Genomic DNA, 19,391 nt, shown 5'->3' on the forward strand with positions numbered 1-19,391 from the left:
AGTGCCCACAAAGGGGGTCCCTGCACCTAGTTAGGAATTACAGGACCATCCACCCAAGATTTACCAGAGGATTTACCCACCCGTCCAGGGCATACCATGCCGCCCCTATAGAAAGTGCCCAGCTAACCCCTCTAAGAATCGCAAGGTGGACTACCCAGATAGAAACACATTTCCCACTCAGGAGACTTAGAACCACATTCCTAGGAGAACAGCCCACCACCTAGGGCATCTTGTCATGAAACCCAGACCTTGAAGAGACCGGAGACCTGCCCTGCTCTGCTTGGAACCGCCCTTTGAGAGAGCGGTCCTTCAGGAGGGGGTTGTCCTCAGGTCTGAGTGGCTGATGATTTCTTTTGCAGATGTGCTGACATTTAAAAAACCTAAACACACACCCGGGAACACGGCTTCATTCCCAGCTTTATTTTAAAATACAATTGCCTCTTCCAACACTGATTTACCATCTTACTTCTGGCGAGCTACACTCACTCATTTAATTCCGCTAACACTGACCTTTGCCGACACGTGCACAAAGCTGAACCCCTTGACCCTGTGGCAGGTGGGCATCTGCCATGTGTGGCACATATAGCCACTTGAAGCCTTCTGTTGTGGCTCGAGGAGGCATGCGGAAGCGACAAAACATTCTGGTAAAAGCGTTACATCACACCCGCTGGGATCTGTTGCGCCCTCCCAGGCTCGGGAGCATGCGCAAGAGCATGCCACATGCGGAGCGCTCAATCAACATCTTTATTCATCAGCGTACAACATTCAAACTGAAACTCCTCATTCTCTCATCACCGGTGATAACCACACCTTACCTCCCAAATGATTACGTAATTCCTTCATTGAGTCCGCCCAGGTCCACAGGGTCCTTGTGCTCACAGTCCTAAGACACTACATCATCCTCCAGTGTTCCCGCCAACCCCTTTTGACATATTTCCCACTCACAATCCGTGAGGGGGCCCCTGCTCAAAGTCCGTCTACCACTCAGATGCGCCACCTCAAGCCCTCGGCAGCAGCCTCCACAGGGCCTCGCCCACATGTGCCACAGTCAGCAGATTGAAATGGGGATCAGTGTGGGGCATTGAGATCAACCCATCGCTGAGGAGAAAGGTGTAAGATATAGGGGCAGTGTGCCCCCTCTCCTGCCCCCGCCCCTTATAACTATGTGAATGTGTCTGTGCAGGTGGCTTAAAGTGCAAGGGACGCTGGCCGACCACCACAACACCCTACAGCTGGCCCTGGAGGCTGCCTCCTTCCACCAGCAGGCTGACGCCTTACTCCGTGCCATGGACAGCAAGGTAGGTGATCAGGGGAGAGAAGGCAGTGGGGAACTGGTCAGCATGGGCACCGTCCTCATACTGACAGCCTGGGACAGAGAAATGGTTTTCAGGCGGGCCCAGCTTATCTCTAGTAATGGGATAATGTTGCAGGTGCTACTGTTAAAGTTCTTAGTTTCAACTAGCAACAAGAGTCCAACAAATATCCGTGGAGGATCATAAGGTTAGCTCTGACTATAAAATGCCAGACATTCATGTGTGGCAGCTGCAGTATGGAACCCTTGTGGCTTCAGACTCCTGCCAGTCCCATAGGATGTGGGTGGGACATACCTCAAAGCGTCCCAGTTTCTGTCTGCATCTCACATACAGTCCTCATTAGGACCTCACCTAACACATCTCTGTGTCTTGTGGAGCCTCACATCTCCATTCATGGTCCCTCTGGGATTCAGTCCAGGCTCCATCACCATGGCCCCCTTGCTGTATCTTTGTGGTGGACAAAAGGAAGCTGTTTCTGTGACTGCCTGGACTGCTCCATCACCTTTCCTGCAGTGGACCATGCCAGGGACATCTGGACTTACACCAGGGACATTTTCATGTTTCTCATTGCTGTTCATGTGGAGGACATGAGCAGTGGTGTTGGAAAAACTTCCTCCTACTAAGATCCACCACGTTTATCTCCAGTCCCCAGGCTGATATTGGAGATGCCCTTCCTATGGAGGTGGCATCAAGTTCTACCTGCCATAGGATGATATGCCTTGGTATGACCTGAAGATGTAATAAAGACCTGGTTAGGGCACAGCTGGCAATAGCAGATCCTGCACACAGTGAGTATAATCTGAAGATGCACCACTTCCAAGTGCTAGCCCCCCTTGTCGGGCAGTTATAGATTGGTTACACCCTGGACTTCTCTTGCAAATATATGCATGACATCCGCAATGTCTGCAATGTCTATGTGTCATAGATGCAGGCGGCCCGGGGTGCTCTGAGGTTGGCAGATGTGCCATGGATTAGGCCTTTTTTTATCACTCATGTGTACCACAGCTGACACCTGTATTTGCCATACAATAACATAGGGGATGCTTTAGGGCGGGAGATATTTCCCAAATTAGACCAACTTCAGTAGAGGGTAAATCATAATTTGATCTCACGTTTGTGTCGCCCGACCACAGGATGGATATCTTACCTTCCATGGTGGCTAGTGATTCAGGGAGGACCACAATAATGAGATATTTTGTGGTTCCTTGTCAATAACGTTTTCACCGTCTGAATAAAGTTCTTTGTGTTGTGTGCAGAGGAGGACTGTGTGTAGCCTGGGAGCCCAGGCGGAGCCGGAGGGCCCAGCTGATCGAGATGTGAGGGACATTGCCAGCCAGATCATGGTAAGTGGAAACGCTGTGCACTGAGTCATGGGTTGCTTACCAGCGAGGGAGAGTCATGGGGTAGCCTCTTTAAATGTAAGAACCTCACCTCACTCTGTTAATACCATATGGACAAAACTGAAACTGGAAACACCTCATAGGGCAATAAGTCTTCATTTTACATGGGACTTGGCCAGACCAGTAAAGGAGGATAATGAGGAGCCATCTATCTTTATTGGAATCATTTAATTAGGTTTTCTCATGGGACCACCCACTTGTATGAGCCTCTCGCGCCAGGGATTAAAGCCAGGCAGCCATTGAAAGTCCTAAACCTGTAGCCAGGCAGCCATTGAAGTTCCTTACCCTGTAACTAGACAGCCATTGAAGTTCCTTATCCTGTAGCTAGACAGCCATTGAAGGTCCTTACCGTGTAGCCAAGCAGCCATTGACGGTCCTTATCTTGTAGCCACTCACCCATTGAAGGTCCTTACCTTGAAGCTAGACAGTCATTGAAGGTCCTTACCCTGTAGCCAGACCGCCATTGAAGGTCCTTACCCTGTAACCAGACAGCCATTAGAGGTCCTTACCCTGTAATCAGGCAGCCATTGAAGGTCCTTACCTTGTAGCCAGCCAGCCATTGAAGATTCTCATGTGTTAGCCAGGCAGCCACTGAAGGTCCTTTCCCTGTAGCCAGGCAAACCTGTAGCTAGGCAGCTATTGAAGGTCCGCACCCTCTAGCCAGGCAGCTATTGAAATTCCTTACCCTGTAGCCAGACAGCCATTGAATGTCCTTACCCTGTAGCCAGGCAGCCATTGAAGGTCCTTACCCTGTAGTTAGACAGCCATTGGAGGTCCTTTCACTGTAGCTAGACAGTCATTGGAAGTTCGTACCCTGTAGCCAGGCAGCCATTGAAGGTCCTTACTCTGTAGCCAAGTAGCCATTAAGGCAGTCATTGAAGGGCTTCCCCCTTGTAGCTGGGCAGCCATTGAAGGTCCTCACCCTGTAGCCGGGAAGCCATTGAAGGTCCTTACACTGTAGCTAGACTGCCATTGGATGTCCTTACCCTGTAGCCAGACAGCCATTGAACGTCCTTACCCTGTAGCCAGGCAGCCATTGAACGTCCTCACCCTGTAGCCAGGCAGCCATTGAATGTCTTTACCCTGTAGCCAGGCAGCCATTGAAGGTCCTAACACTGTAGCCAGACAGCCATTGAAGGTCCTTACACTGTAGCTAGACAGCCATTGAAGGTCCTTGTGCTGTAGCTAAACAGCCATTGAAGGACCTCACCCTGAGCTAGACAGCCATTGCACGTCCTTAACCTGTAGCTAGGCAGCCACTGAAGGTCCGCACCCTGTAGCCAGGCAGCCATTGAAGTTCCTTACCCTGTAGCTAGACAGCCATTGAAGGTCGTTACCCTGTAACTAGACAGCCATTGAAGGTCGTTATCCTGTAGCTAGACAGCCATTGAAGGTCCTTACTGTGTAGCCAAGCAGCCATTGACGGTCCTTACCTTGTAGCCAGGCAGCCATTGAAGGTCCTTACCTTGTAGCCAGGCAGCCATTGAAAGTCCTTAACTTGTAGCCACGCAGCCATTGAAGGTCCTTACCATGTAGCCAGGCAGCCATTGAAGGTCCTTACCCTGTAGCTAGACAGCCATTGAAGGTCGTTACCCTGTAACTAGACAGCCATTGAAGGTCGTTATCCTATAGCTAGACAGCCATTGAAGGTCCTTACTGTGTAGCCAAGCAGCCATTGACGGTCCTTACCTTGTAGCCAGGCAGCCATTGAAGGTCCTTACCTTGTAGCCAGGCAGCCATTGAAAGTCCTTAACTTGTAGCCACACAGCCATTGAAGGTCCTTACCATGTAGCCAGGCAGCCATTGAAGGTCCTTACCTTGTAGCCACGCAGCCATTGAAGGTCCTTACCTTGTAGCCAGGCAGCCATTGGAGGTCCTTACCTTGTAGCCAGGCAGCCATTGGAGGTCCTTACCTTGTAGCCAGGCAGCCACAAAGCCATTGGGGTCTTCCTCCCACTGTCATTTTGCTCTTGAAGTTAATCACCTCAGCTAGATAGATGTTGTAGGTTTGCACAGTGCACCCACAGTTTATGGAAGTTGCTCGCCTTGCAGCCAGGCGGCCGTTGTAAGTCCTCACCCCACTGGTGTGTGGCTATCATCTGCCCACCGTGCAGCCAACCGGTCTCTAGAACCATTCTTGCCTCACCCACAGACTCCCTGGCACCTCCTTGGAACACGTTCCTTATGGGATCCAAACTGTCCTTGTCTTGCATTCCTCTGGCGCACCCCAGGGGTGAGGAAACCTTATTGGTTTATGGACCACACTCTTCATTGTATAAAGAAATAAAGGAGGTGGCACAAAGCCAGGCCCTGTTGATCAGGTCAGGCCATTTATAGCGCCTGCCTTCTGTACCGGCCATACATTGCAAGCCACACAAGCACCTCTGCACCGCTCATTAACAATACACACACCTGGTACTGCCTCAGCCATTTACCGCAGTGCAACGCCAGCGAGAAGGTCATCTCTACCATCACCCCGGGGCCAGTGGGGCGGTGATTGCAGAAGTGGTAATGCTGGTGCTTGCACTGGTGCTAGGGGCGATGATGGTAATGGTGGTGGCAGCAGTGGTGCTAGTGGTAATTAATGGTGGTAACGGTGGTGGTGGTGGCCGTGATGTTAGTGGTAACGGTGGTGGTGGCAGTGGTGCTAGTGGTAATGGTGGTGGTGGTGGTGGTGGTAGTGGTGCTAGTGGTAACGATGGTGGTGGTGGCAGTGGTGCTAGTGGTAATGGTGGTGGTGGTGGTGGTGGTAGTGGTGCTAGTGGTAACGATGGTGGTGGTGGTAGTGGTGCTAGTGGTAACGATGGTGGTGGTGGCAGTGGTGCTAGTGGTAATGGTGGTGGTAGTGGTGCTAGTGGTAACAATGGTGGTGGTGGTAGTGGTGCTAGTGGTAACGATGGTGGTGGTGGCAGTGATGCAAGTGGTAATGGCGATGGTGGCAGTGGTGCTAGTGGTAATGGTGGTGGTAGTGGTGCTAGTGGTAACAATGGTGGTGGTGGTAGTGGTGCTAGTGGTAACGATGGTGGTGGTGGCAGTGATGCAAGTGGTAATGGCGATGGTGGCAGTGGTGCTAGTGGTAATGGTGGTGGTAGTGGTGCTGGTGGTAATGGTGGTGGTGGCAGTGGTGGTAGTGGTAATGGTGGTGGTGGTAAGCGTGGTAACAGTGGTGATGGCAGTGGTGCTGGTGGTAATGGTGGTGGTGGTAAGCGTGGTAACAGTGGTGATGGTAGTGGTGCTAGTGGTAACGATGGTGGTGGTGGTAGTGGTGCTAGTGGTAACGATGGTGGTGGTGGCAGTGGTGCTAGTGGTAATGGTGGTGGTAGTGGTGCTAGTGGTAACAATGGTGGTGGTGGTAGTGGTGCTAGAGGTAACGATGGTGGTGGTGGCAGTGATGCAAGTGGTAATGGTGGTGGTAGTGGTGCTAGTGGTAACAATGGTGGTGGTGGCAGTGGTGCTAGTGGTAACAATGGTGGTGGTGGCAGTGGTGGTAGTGGTAATGGTGGTGGTAGTGGTGCTAGTGGTAACAATGGTGGTGGTGGTAGTGGTGCTAGTGGTAACGATGGTGGTGGTGGTAGTGGTGCTAGTGGTAACGATGGTGGTGGTGGCAGTGGTGCTAGTGGTAATGGTGGTGGTAGTGGTGCTAGTGGTAACAATGGTGGTGGTGGCAGTGGTGCTAGTGGTAACAATGGTGGTGGTGGTAGTGGTGCTAGTGGTAACGATGGTGGTGGTGGTAGTGGTGCTAGTGGTAACGATGGTGGTGGTGGCAGTGGTGCTAGTGGTAATGGTGGTGGTAGTGGTGCTAGTGGTAACAATGGTGGTGGTGGTAGTGGTGCTAGTGGTAACGATGGTGGTGGTGGCAGTGATGCAAGTGGTAATGGCGATGGTGGCAGTGGTGCTAGTGGTAATGGTGGTGGTAGTGGTGCTGGTGGTAATGGTGGTGGTGGCAGTGGTGGTAGTGGTAATGGTGGTGGTGGTAAGCGTCGTAACGGTGGTGATGGCAGTGGTGCTGGTGGTAATGGTGGTGGTGGCTGCGATGCTAGTGGTAATTGTGGTAACCGAGAGCAAGAGAGAGAAAAACAAAACATGTGGGAGATGAGAAAGATGGTATAACGGTGACAGAAGTAAAGCACTGATGGAAGAGAAGCTGCAAGAACGAGATAAAGGGGCAGGGAGTGCCTGGAGTCGTGAACAGGACTCTTCACCCTCGGTGTTCGGCACGCCGACCTTCATTACTGCGGCCGCGTCTGTCTGAGCAGGGGTTTAGGGAACAACACCTACTCTGCAGCTAAAGAACAAACAGGGGCACCAGGCAACAGCGTTTTCCTCAAACACCAGCTTGTCATTTTCAGTAAACTCACTATTTTTATCTCAAATATAAGTAATTAATTTTCCTTAAATAAACTAATTTCATTAAAAAATAGTAATTCAGTCACCTCGCGCTAAGCTTGCGATTTTCGGTGAATACGCTGTCGACTTTTAATTGTTATAAAACAGCACATTTTTATCTCCAAACATTGGCCCATCATGTTCTGAAGTGACCTCGTTTTTCCCCCAAACTTTAGCATATCATTTTCATTGTTCAGCAGTTTTGTCACAAAAGGTAGGCTCATCCTTTTAGTATTTTCTCTACCTTTATTCTTAAATGTCAGCTTGTCATAGTTATCAATCTCTTCTATGTACCGCGGCCGGCGTGGCCAGATATTGCCTCACATGTCCATGCATCACCATCACATCTCAGAAACAGGTCCATAGTCCTGGGTTCAGTCTCTGCTGCCCCCCCCTCCCACCCCTGGTGACCTCACATGTTTCTCCCTGTTTTCCAGATGTTGGACGTGACGGTGTCCCAGCTCATCAGCCTCCACCCAGAGCTGGCTGCAGGAGTTACCCAGAAGCACCAGGAGGTGAAGAGAAGCTGGGGTGTTCTTCAGCAGGCTGTCAGGTAATGACCGCACAAACCTTAGGTCTCCATCCACACAACCTGCCACTCAGCGCATGCTGCAAGCTTCCCACAGACACCTTTCAGGCAGCAGTGACCGAACCACCTGAGCTGCAGGCCCTGGACAGGGTCACTGGGGCCCGTGAGTCCCTTTCATATCAGGCCCCTGACAACTCAGCTGCCCTATAGGCCCCTGAGTGGCCCCTGTACTCTAGGGACCCGACCAAGCTCTTATCCTGCAGGGAGCGGACAAGCCCCTCTCCTGCAGGAACCCAACAAAACCCAAGCAAAAGCCCCTGTCCTGCAGGACCGTCATGGTGGTTCCTGTCAATGCTTTTTGCAGTTTGATCATCGGCTCCGTCAAGCTGAATTTTCTTTTTGAAAATAAAAATGACAGCGCTCTCCTCACCGTTGCAGCCCTCTCCCACGGCGAGGGCAGCGTTTTGTAGTTTTCACTGCCTCTTACTGTCAGGGGTTTCCTGGCAGTGAAAATAAAAACTGACCGCTAATTCCACACATCTAAATCAGGTGGGTGGTATAAGAGGTCAACCTTCGACGGCTCTTAATGCGTGGGGCCATTACAGGAGTTTAATCATGGCAGAGACGGAGTAGGAGCTCAGCCGACTTTTAAATCTGGAGGGCGGGCCACAGTCTTGGCGGTCTGGATACGCCATCACTGCTGCGACAGAGCGTTCATACTGCCAAGATATAAACCAGGCCCATATTCTCAGGTGCATCCAGAAAGCAGTAATACGAGGCCGTCGGGCCCGCTCAGCACATGAGGCCGTCGGGCCCGCTCAGCACTTGAGTCCGTCGGGCCGCTCAGCACATGAGGCTGTTGGGCCGCTCAGCACATGAGGCCGTCGGGCCCGCTCAGCACATGAGGCCGTCGGGCCCGCTCAGCACATGAGTCCGTCGGGCCGCTCAGCACATGAGGCTGTTGGGCCGCTCAGCACATGAGGCCGTTGGGCCCGCTCAGCTGGGCTCCGGTCAGTTTTTCATGCATAATTTTTTAGGAATATTTTGGAGACTTTTTTGACACAGCATGCAAAAGTGTAGAGAGAAACAATGGCATTTCCATGCATGAGTACTTTATTAGGTACGTTCGATAGGACCTAGAATCAGGTGAACCATCTCTCCGCTGCAAGGCTACTGCTAGGCCACTGCCTCCACGATAACAGATCTCCCTACGATAATCCCACGAAGACCCCAAGCTGCCCTGGCCCAAGAACGATGTGCTATAGGCACTATATCAAGCACCTAAATGCCATAACAAGGGGACCAACACCATGGAGCCTATGACTTTTATAATCCCAGGTGCCCCTTACTCTGAGCATTGTCCTAGATACCAGGCCTACCGTTGTGGGAAGCGACAGTACACGGACAGCTCCAGAAAAGCCCTCACAGCCAAGAGCTGCCCAGACAGATGCAAAGAGGTCACAGGTTTTGATTAAAGAAAGTCCTCAAGATGCCAACATGTTGGCCGTCCTCAGTAGTGGATGTCCTAAAACTTAGACACCATAGAGTGGAGCTGCTTCTGCTCATGAGTACTCAGAATTAGCTGATAATCAATGCCATCACTCATCACTCATAAAAGACTCACAGAGCAGCAGCCTAAGGTCAGCGCTTTAAGGCATTGTGCCCCCCCTTTGCGTAACATGCCCCCCGCCACCAACAGACCGTCCCCATCATGCTACAGTTTGCTTTTGCACCATACAAAATGTTGTTTCCCTGTTTCCTAGGGAGGATAAGTTGACACCAAAATGGCGTCATCCCAAAGAAGCTGAAGGTCTCGTAACCCATATGCAGGAAGGGCCTAGCGGCATGGGAAAGCAGCAGCTTGGACCCGTGCCCAGAGGAAGCTGCGTCGAACTGCACAATGAAGGCAACGAGGTCAGTAAAGCCATCGTATCTTGAGACATTCACCATGTATGTTCCTCTGCATGAGATTCTAGTGCCACAAACACATCACAAAGGGTACTTGTAGGAGGCCTATTTGTAAACCAATTTACGCAATTGAAGATAAAACCATTAGATTAACACAAGGGGCCCGATTCACAAAGGTAAACTTAGACCTGAAGTCTAAGTTTAGGCCTAAAGTCTAACTTTAGGCCTGAAGTCTAAATTTAGACTTCAGGTCTAAACTTAGATTTCTGGTATAAGGTTAGAATTTCGGTCTAAACATGACCAAAAGTGTAAACTTAGACCAAAAGTCTGAATTTAGACTTTAGGTCTAAAGTTAGACATTGGTCAAAGTTTACCTTTGTGAATAGGGCCCTTAGACTTCAGGCGTAAAGTTAGAATTTTGGTCTAAACTTTGACTTAAAGTCTAACCTTAGACCTGAAGTCTAAAATTGGACTTCAGGTCTAAAGTTAAACTTCAGGTCTAAAATTAGATTTCAGGTATAAACTTAGCCTTCAGGTCTAAGTTTACCTTTGTGAATCAGGCCCTAAACCTCTTTTCCCATATAGTGCTAGCAAAGGTGTGCTTATGCCATGTTCATTTTCTTACTGTTGAATATTCGTTGTTACAGGTGCAAAGAGGTGATGGCCCTAGTACAGAAGGACCAGGAGCATCAAGAGACCAGAGTGAGCTCTCTTCCTCTAAAGTGCTACAGGAAACAGGAAGTGATGCCATCAATGGGCGCCACAGTGACCATAAAAGGTAGTGCTCTGATGATATCAATTAGTGGAAGCAAAATTAAAATGGCATCTGCGTCTTTTTGGAAAGTTTACAATGTTGCTTGTTTCTGCACCATTTTTTCGGGCCACCCTATGTCGGAATGCCCCCCCTTGCATACATTATGCCTGGCGCAGGTATGATGTAGCACAAGGGGTTGCAAAGTGGCAGAATGTAAGCATTGTACCACTTTGTAAATACCGCGTGTGGGAAAGCTACCTTAGCTCTGTTTAGCGTAAAAATAAATGACAGGTGGCTTGTAAATATGCCCCTTAGTTTGGATTGAAAAAATATTATTGCAAAACCTATTTTCACTGAACTTAAAAAGTCTAAGCCCTCGTGAATGTTACCAGCATTTCAAGATTAGGAAAAAAAAGTTTGTAGAGGAAAATCTTGACAACATTGTACGCGCCTCATGTCAACTTTAATAACATTGAATTATTAATTATAGTAATTTTGGTCATTCATGTAGTTAGACACACTCAGCAGTCTATTGGTCTAAAGGGGGGGGGTGTATGTGTCTGGCATAGATTCTGTGGGTTACGCCACCTTCTTTCCTTGGTTGAGTTTGTCATGGAAATGGTGCTCAGGTGAGTTGAGTTTTGATAAGACAAGGTGTCTTGTGTAATGCAACTTTGCCCCTCCCCCGCTACCTTGGTGTGTGCACACAGATAGTAAGATTACTAGGTCTAAAGGGACTGACCCTTGAGGGATACAGTTAGCCACTTCCCCTCTTTCTTAACTTCTATAAAGCTGAGCTGAGACTATTAGAACGGTTTGAAACCAGCTTGTCCCTTAGGCAGGCTTTGTTACCTAAGTGGGCTCTGCCTGCTTTTCATCCACCTCTGTTTCTAGTGAAGACTTTAGCTGAGGGGCAAGAAGGACTCCTGATGTGTAGGTCTACCAATGACATATTTGTTCTACACATGCTGGATTACATGCGTGCCACTGTTTTAAGCTGGTGGAAGGATGCCCAAAGGGTCCAAAGCTTCCACACATTTGCCTGAACTTGGGCTACCAGGGGGTGTGCCTGCTGATGGAATTATTTAGGAAGGTGGAAAACTTATTTGGCCATAGTTTGATGGTCTGTCCCAGACTAATAGCATCTACAGTGTAACAACCACTGCCTGCCCACTAGAAGGTGCACTGGACCTGCAGTGTACGTCTTTCCGTAGCTTCCCATAACTAGGGCTCTGGCCAGCTCAACCCTGGTCTCCTTTTTCAGAAGAGGTAAAAGTTTCTGAAGCAAGGAGACCCACATGTTGATGCTCTTCATCACCATGCTCACTTATAGATGATGGAGATCGAGGACTACCAGTTCATTAGAATACACAAGTTCTTCACTTTTTGAGTAGTAGAAAGAGGTGGACCTAACAAGCTGGAAGTGGTCTTGGGCCTGCCTGAGGGAAGCATCCGTCTGGGAACCCTTCCCTTCTCATAGCAGGACTCAACATGCATTGGCCCCATCATAACACATATGCATGCATATGTTGATGTTTATATGAAGGGAACCTACCTTTGGTGTGATGTGCACTGTGGAATTAGGGGTGGAGGTGACAACTCCTGACCGTTAGCAGTAATCGTGAAGGTACCAGGGTGGAACTTTGTGAAAAGAAAGTAAGTTATACATTTTCTTTAAAGAAAGTAGACAAAAAGTTCCAGTGCATCTGACAAAGCACTGAAAAGGTGAATTCTCATAGTCGTGGTCTTCAGAACCCAGTGACAAGGAGTAAGTCCTGGTTGATGGGATGAAAGGAATATGCAAGCGCAAACGTCACTACCTTTTGACCAATGAAGAGCCACATCCATGGGTAGAGTGATAAGTGGCATGAAGGGTTTTGAAAGACACCCTCACCTCTTTAAGACGTTAGAGAAGGGCGCAAAGGAGATGTGGCACAAGGCTGAGTTTGGAAACTCCCAGGTAGATGGGCTGGTGCATTCTGGATGGAGGCTCTTTATAGGATTTGGGCAGCTCAGAAGGTTCTTTCCTGAACTGCAAGGGCAACGATTCCAGTGTTGTCCAATCTAACCAACCTAGCTTGTGTAACTGCAGGTGATAACCGTTGTCTCTTTTATCCAAAGCACTCCAAAGAGGGCTTAAGAGACTTGTTTAATGATGCTTAAAACAAGTATAATGGATGACTAGACTACTAGAATAACAAGTAATCAGCCCAGAGTCTTCTACAACTAGTCCTCCATTTTAACTAAGCAAAAAGAAAATGGCCAAGTTTTTATTTTCACAGCACAAAATGCTGAAATCAATGCTAACATAATCTTGGGAGTTTGGTGAGGCTGACCATCCTGTAATATTTATTAACCTTTTGGTGTCTGCAGAAAGAAGAGAGCGGCAGGACAGACTGAGGGTCTGAAGGCGAGACCTCAACCGGAGGCCCAGCTACAGCACTTCTGCCAGGTAGCTGCCCAGGTACGTAAATCAGAGGGGAGGTGACCCTAACGAAGGCTCCGCTGCTTGGAGTTTAGAACTTTAGCACTTACCAGAAGAGGAATCTGACTTGTCATGATTGCATTCTTCAAAGTGTTCTCTCATCTGTGACTTCTTGTTCTTGAAATGGATGCTGCTTGTTCTGCAGACCACCGATGATCAATACTCCTGGTGGTCTTGCTAACAAAACCTAGCCCTCACAGGCATTTTATATAGTAAATACATCTGTCTGTGTCTTAACATATACTAGAATAACTCATCCTACTACTACTAATAACAATAAGTAATAATAAAAATAATAATACATTTAGGGCCAGATGTATCAGTTTTCCTAATAGCGATTACCTAATTGCGATTTTCTGCGAATCGCAATGAGGTAATCGCTATTTGAATGTATGAAACTCCAGGAGTTTCATTTAACGATCCCTATGGCTCGCAAATCGACCTACCTCATTAATATTCATGAGGTAGGTCGCAATTTGGTAACAAGTTACACAATCGCAAATTGGGATTCATAAATACAGAAATGCATTTTTGAGATCGCAAAAACGCATGATACGTCTGGCCCTTAGCGCTTTGAGGAGACTGCTCTGTCTTTCTTTCACCTCAGACACATACGTTCATCTACCCAGTGGTTCTTAACCTTTTGGCTTCTGTGGACCCCCACTTAATCATTACTGGAACCGGGGGAACCCAACTGAATCATTGTTGGAATCAGGGGGCCCCCCACTGAATCATTGTTGGAATCAGGGGGCCCCCCACTGAATCATTGTTGAGACCCTGGAAGCCGGGGACCCTGCGATGAATTGAACCACAAAACAATATACAAAAATACAGGCACAAACATTCATTAGATACACAAATGATTAAATATTTTATTTAACTCACATACAAATATAAAAAAATCAAAAAGTTAATTTTAATGGGAAGGTTGGAGCTTTTCTATATTTCATTGAGGCCACACATCGTCCGTATTAGAATCTGTTTGGTGCACTCGCTCTGCTCCCATGAATCAGTTTCAGGATATCAACCCTATTTTTAGCCTCTCACTTTAAATTCCATCCCAGAAAATGTTGAAAGTTTCAATTTTATATTTTGTAGCTTTATTTAAATTCACTTTATTAATCTGTTAATATGATTTAATTTTCTAAGCAGTCACGGACTCTCTGAGTAAGTTTCAATTTTATATTTTGCAGCTTTAATAAAATTCACTTTATTAATCTGTTTATATTATTTAATTTTCGAAGCAATCATGGACTCCCTGAGTATGTGTTTCAGACCCCCAGGGAGTACTCCTCCGCAAACGTGACATATATCCTGCACGTCATATTGCGATTCCCATAGGATATAATGGGATCATAATACGGCAAATGGGATATCTGTCACGTTTGTGATGAAGTATTCCCCTCCACAAATATCTAAATGACACCCTAAATTCCTAAAGCAATAAAGATTCTCTTTTCTCCTCCAGGCTCTGTGCTGGTTGAAGGAGAATATGTCCTCTAGTGCCCAGTGGGATCGAGCTGAAAGTGAAGAAAATATAGAGGAGATGCAAAAACAACAGGCAACTCTACAGCAGGAAATCACCCGGCAGCAGGTGCTCATAGAGGCAGTGCAACAGGTGCGTGACACAGCATTCTCTGATAGCAGCAATGCTACAGGTGCGTGACGCAGCATGCTCTGATAGCAGCAGTGCTACAGGTGCGTGACGCAGCATGCTCTGATAGAGGCAGTGCAACAGGTGTGTGACGCAGCATGCTCTGATAGAGACAGTGCTACAGGTGCGTGTGGCTGCATGCTCTGGTAGCAGCAGTGGTGCAGGTGCTTGACGCAGCATGCTCTGATAGAGGCAGTGCAACAGGTGCGTGTGGCAGCATGCTCTGATAGAGACAGTGCTACAGGTGCGTGGCGCAGCATGCTCTGATAGAGGCAGTGCTACAGGTGTGTGTGGCAGCATGCTCTGGTAGAGGCAGTGCTACGGGTGTGTGTGTCAGAATGCTCTGATAGAGGCAGTGCAACAGGTGAATGTGGCAGCATGCTCTGATAGAGGCAGTGCTACAGGTGTGTGTGGCAGCATGCTCTGATAGCGGCAGTGCTACAGGTGCTTGACGCAGCATGCTTTGATAGCGGCAGTGCAACAGGTGTGCTTGGCAGCATGCTGATTTAGGGGCTCTCCAATAGGCACGTGACACAGCATTCTGTGATAGAGGCAGTGCTACAGGTGTGCGTGGCAGCGTGCTCTGATACCGGCAGTGCAACAGGTGAGTGTGGCAGCATGCTCTGATAGAGGCAGTGCTACAGGTGCGTGATGTAGCATGCTCTGATAGAGGCAAAGCAAAAGGTGTGTGTGGCAGCATGCTGTGATAGAGGCAGTGCTACAGGTGTGCGCGGCAGCATGGTCTGATAGAGGCAGTGCAACAGGTGTGTGTGGCAGCATGCTCTGATAGAGGCAGTGCTACAGGTGTGTGTGGCAGCATGCTCTGATAGAGGCAGTGCTAAAGGTGCGTGACGTAGCATGCTCTGATAGAGGCAAAGCAAAATGTGTGTGTGGCAGCATGCTGTGATAGAGGCAGTGCTACAGGTGTGCGCGGCAGCATGCTCTGATAGCGGCAGTGCAACAGGTGCATGACGTAGCATGCTCTGATAGAGGCAGTGCAACAGGTGTGTGTGGCAGCATGCTCTGATAGAGGCAGTGCAACAGGTGCGTGTGGCAGCATGCTCTGATAGAGACAGTGCAACAGGTGCATGACGTAGCATGCTCTGATAGAGGCAGTGCAACAGGTGTGTGTGGCAGCATGCTCTGATAGAGGCAGTGCAAAAGGTGCGTGTGGCAGCATGCTCTGATAGAGGCAGTGCAACAGGTGCGTGTGGCAGCATGCTCTGATAGAGGCAGTGCTACAGGTGCGTGACGTAGCATGCTGTGATAGAGGCAGTGCAACAGGTGTGTGTGGCAGCATGCTGTGATAGAGGCAGTGCTACAGGTGTGCACGGCAGCATGCTCTGATAGCGGCAGTGCAACAGGTGCGTGTGGCAGCATGCTCTGATAGAGGCAGTGCTACATGTGCGTGACGTAGCATGCTCTGATAGAGGCAGTGCAACAGGTGTGTGTGTGGCAGCGGGCTCTGATAGAGGCAGTGCTACAGGTGTGCGCGGCAGCATGCTCTGATAGCGGCAGTGCATGCTCTGATAGAGGCAAAGCAAAAGGTGTGTGTGGCAGCATGCTGTGATAGAGGCAGTGCTACGGGTGTGCGCGGCAGCATGCTCTGATAGCGGCAGTGCAACAGGTGAGTGTGGCAGCATGCTCTGATAGAGGCAGTTCAACAGGTGCATGTGGCAACATGCTCTGATAGAGGCAGTGCAACAGGTGTGTGTGGCAGCATGCTGTGATAGAGGCAGTGCTACAGGTATGCGCGGCAGCATGCTCTGATAGCAGCAGTGCAACAGGTGCGTGACGCAGCAAGTCTGATAGAGGCAGTGCTACAGGTGTGTGTGGCTGCATACTCGGATAGAGGAAGTGCTACAGGTGCGTGATGCAGCATGCTCTGTTAGAGGCAGTGCTACAGGTGCGTGATGTAGCATGCTCTGATAGCGGCAGTGCAACAGGTGTGTGTGGCAGCGTGCTCTGATAGAGGAAGTGCTACAAATGTGTGACACAGCATGCTCTGATAGAGGCAATAAAACAGGTGTGTGGCAGAATGCTCTGATAGTGGCAGTGCAACAGGTGAATGTGGCAGCATGCTCTGATAGCGGCAGTGCTACAGGTGCGTGACGTAGCATGCTCTGATAGAGGCAAAGCAAAAGGTGTGTGTGGCAGCATGCTGTGATAGGGGCAGTGCTACAGGTGTGCGCGGCAGCATGCTCTGATAGCGGCAGTGCAACAGGTGCATGACGTAGCATACTCTGATAGAGGCAGTGCAACAGGTGTGTGTGGCAGCATGTACTGATAGAGGCAGTGCAACAGGTGCGTGTGGCAGCATGCTCTGATAGAGGCAGTGCAACAGGTGCATGACGTAGCATGCTCTGATAGAGGCAGTGCAACAGGTTTGTGTGGCAGCATGCTCTGATAGAGGCAGTGCTACAGGTGTGCACGGCAGCATGCCATGATAGCGGCAGTGCAACAGGTGCATGTGGCAGCATGCTCTGATAGAGGCAGTGCTACATGTGCGTAACGTAGCATGCTCTGATAGAGGCAGTGCAACAGGTGTGTGTGGCAGCGTGCTCTGATAGAGGCAGTGCTACAGGTGTGTGCGGCAGCATGCTCTGATAGCGGCAGTGCAACAGGTGCATGTGGCAGCATGCTCTGATAGAGGCAGTGCTACAGGTGCGTGACGTAGCATGCTCTGATAGAGGCAAAGCAAAAGGTGTGTGTGGCAGCATGCTGTGATAGAGGCAGTGCTACAGGTGTGCGCGGCAGCATGCTCTGATAGCGGCAGTGCAACAGGTGAGTGTGGCAGCATGCTCTGATAGAGGCAGTTCAACGGGTGCATGTGGCAACATGCTCTGATAGAGGCAGTGCAACAGGTGTGTGTGGCAGCATGCTGTGATAGAGGCAGTGCTACAGGTGTGTGTGGCAGCATGCTCTGATAGCGGCAGTGCAACAGGTGCGTGATGCAGCAAGTCTGATAGAGGCAGTGCTACAGGTGTGTGTGGCTGTATACTCGGATAGAGGCAGTGCTACAGGTGCGTGATGCAGCATGCTCTGTTAGAGGCAGTGCTACAGGTGTGTGACGTAGCATGCTCTGATAGAGGCAGTGCAACAGGTGTGTGTGGCAGCGTGCTCAGATAGAGGAAGTGCTACAAGTGTGTGACACAGCATGCTCTGATAGAGGCAATAAAACAGGTGTGTGGCAGAATGCTCTGATAGTGGCAGTGCAACAGGTGTGTGTGGCAGCATGCTCTGATAGAGGCAGTGCTACAGGTGAGTGTGGCAGCATGCTCTGATAGAGGCAGTGCAATAGGCGGGTGACGCAGCATGCTCTGATACACCCAGTTTGTAGCTCAATAGGTTAACATACCTGCTGCAGAACTCAGAGTAATTGTGTACTTAACTCAACAACATCGACCAACCTTCATACAAGGAACAACAACGAGATGGGTGAAAATTCAATCTGGCATTCCAACGGTATTTAAAAACACAAGATTTTATTAGCATAGCGCCAAATGAACCCTCCTTTACGAGCTAAACATATTGACTGCCACAAAAGGCACAACACTGTTTATCGCACCCAGGGCCAGGTGTACAAAGGTAGGTGTTTGCGATTATGAAATAGCAAAGTTTGGCGATTTGTTATTTGGGAATTGCAAAGTCTATTTTACAATTGTGTGTTTGATACATTGTGCGATTCTCAGTGGGTTGCAAATAGACCTACCTCATAAATATTAATGAGACAGGCCTCGCTTTGCGACCCATTGAGAATGGCCAAAAATCACAGGGATGGTGGCCTGATGGGGTCAGCAAACCACTATATATGTGATTCCTTTTAAATAAAGCAATATTTTTTTTAATGCTGCCTGTTTTCTTAAAAGGAAAATGGAATGCATTTAAAAAATAACAATGAAAAGTTTTCTTTACATTTTTAAAGAGTAGGCAGTGGTCTGTGCTGCTCTTAAACATATTTTTACAACCATTCACAAAGGAGAAGGGGTCCCTTGGGGACCCCTCTCTATTTGCAAATGGGTTACTACCTACTTTGAGTAGGTGGTAAAATGCGAATATTTTGTTACTGCATTTCGGTCGCAAAACATTCACACATACCACTGACATTCGGTGTTAGGAAGGGACGCCCTAAACATGCCACTTCCTGATACCGAATCGCAAACCCAGATTGTGATTCAGTAACAAGTTACTGAATTGCAATTTGTCCTTGGTACATCCAAAAATGTCTTTTTTCGTTTACAAATGTCCCGATTCTGCAAATCGGGTCCTTTGCGAACACATAAAGGCTTTGTACCTCTGCCCCCTAGTCTCTGGCCCATATCCGCTCTCCAGGTGTTATCAGAGGTGTTACCTAGCATGCTAAAGCTGGGACCAGGCAAATATTACTGTATAATGATACTCGCTCACAATATGTTTCTGAATCCTGCAGGAAGGCAAGGCCTTGGTGACCCTGGCACACCCTGGGAGCCCACGAGTGGAAGGAATCCTGAGGGAGCTGGAGAGGCTGTGGGGTGCACTGAAGAGGAGAAACCAGCACCGAGGGACAGTCCTGCAGGATGTGAACAAGGTACTGTAGCAGGGCACAGGTCTGCAGGAACTAAACAAGGTACTGTAGCAGGGCACAGGTCTGCAGGAACTGAACAAGGTACTGGAGCAGGGCATGGGTCTTCAGGAACTGAACAAAGTACTGAAGCGAGGCATAGGTCTTCAGGAACTAAACAAGGTACTGCAGCAGGGCACAGTTGTGCAGAAACTAAACAAGGTACTGCAGCAGGGCACAGGCCTGCAGGAACTAAACAAGATACTGCAGCAGGGCACAGGTGTGCAGGAACTGAACAAAGTACATCAGCAGGACATGGGTCCGCAGGAACCAAACAAAGTACTGCAACAGAGCACGGGTCTGCAGGAACTAAACAAGGTACTGGAGCAGGGCTTGAGTCTGCAGGAACTAAACAAGATACT

The 19,391-nt window shown here is 49.0% G+C and overlaps 1 protein-coding gene across 2 annotated transcripts in view; it reads left to right on the top strand.

Annotated features, from left to right (window-relative positions):
- LOC138296871 (uncharacterized) overlaps positions 1 to 19,391 on the top strand; it is a 246,381-nt gene that overhangs the window by 89,405 nt on the left and 137,585 nt on the right. For both annotated transcript variants that reach the window (XM_069236360.1, XM_069236361.1), the window contains exons 9-16: positions 1,184 to 1,298; positions 2,570 to 2,656; positions 7,537 to 7,652; positions 9,392 to 9,542; positions 10,184 to 10,314; positions 12,664 to 12,754; positions 14,244 to 14,393; positions 18,859 to 18,996. In XM_069236360.1, the coding sequence (XP_069092461.1) occupies positions 1,184 to 1,298; positions 2,570 to 2,656; positions 7,537 to 7,652; positions 9,392 to 9,542; positions 10,184 to 10,314; positions 12,664 to 12,754; positions 14,244 to 14,393; positions 18,859 to 18,996 (979 nt within the window). The remainder of the gene's footprint in view (positions 1 to 1,183; positions 1,299 to 2,569; positions 2,657 to 7,536; positions 7,653 to 9,391; positions 9,543 to 10,183; positions 10,315 to 12,663; positions 12,755 to 14,243; positions 14,394 to 18,858; positions 18,997 to 19,391) is intronic.

Source organism: Pleurodeles waltl, chromosome 5, assembly GCF_031143425.1.
Source record: "Pleurodeles waltl isolate 20211129_DDA chromosome 5, aPleWal1.hap1.20221129, whole genome shotgun sequence".
NCBI lineage: Eukaryota > Metazoa > Chordata > Amphibia > Caudata > Salamandridae > Pleurodeles > Pleurodeles waltl.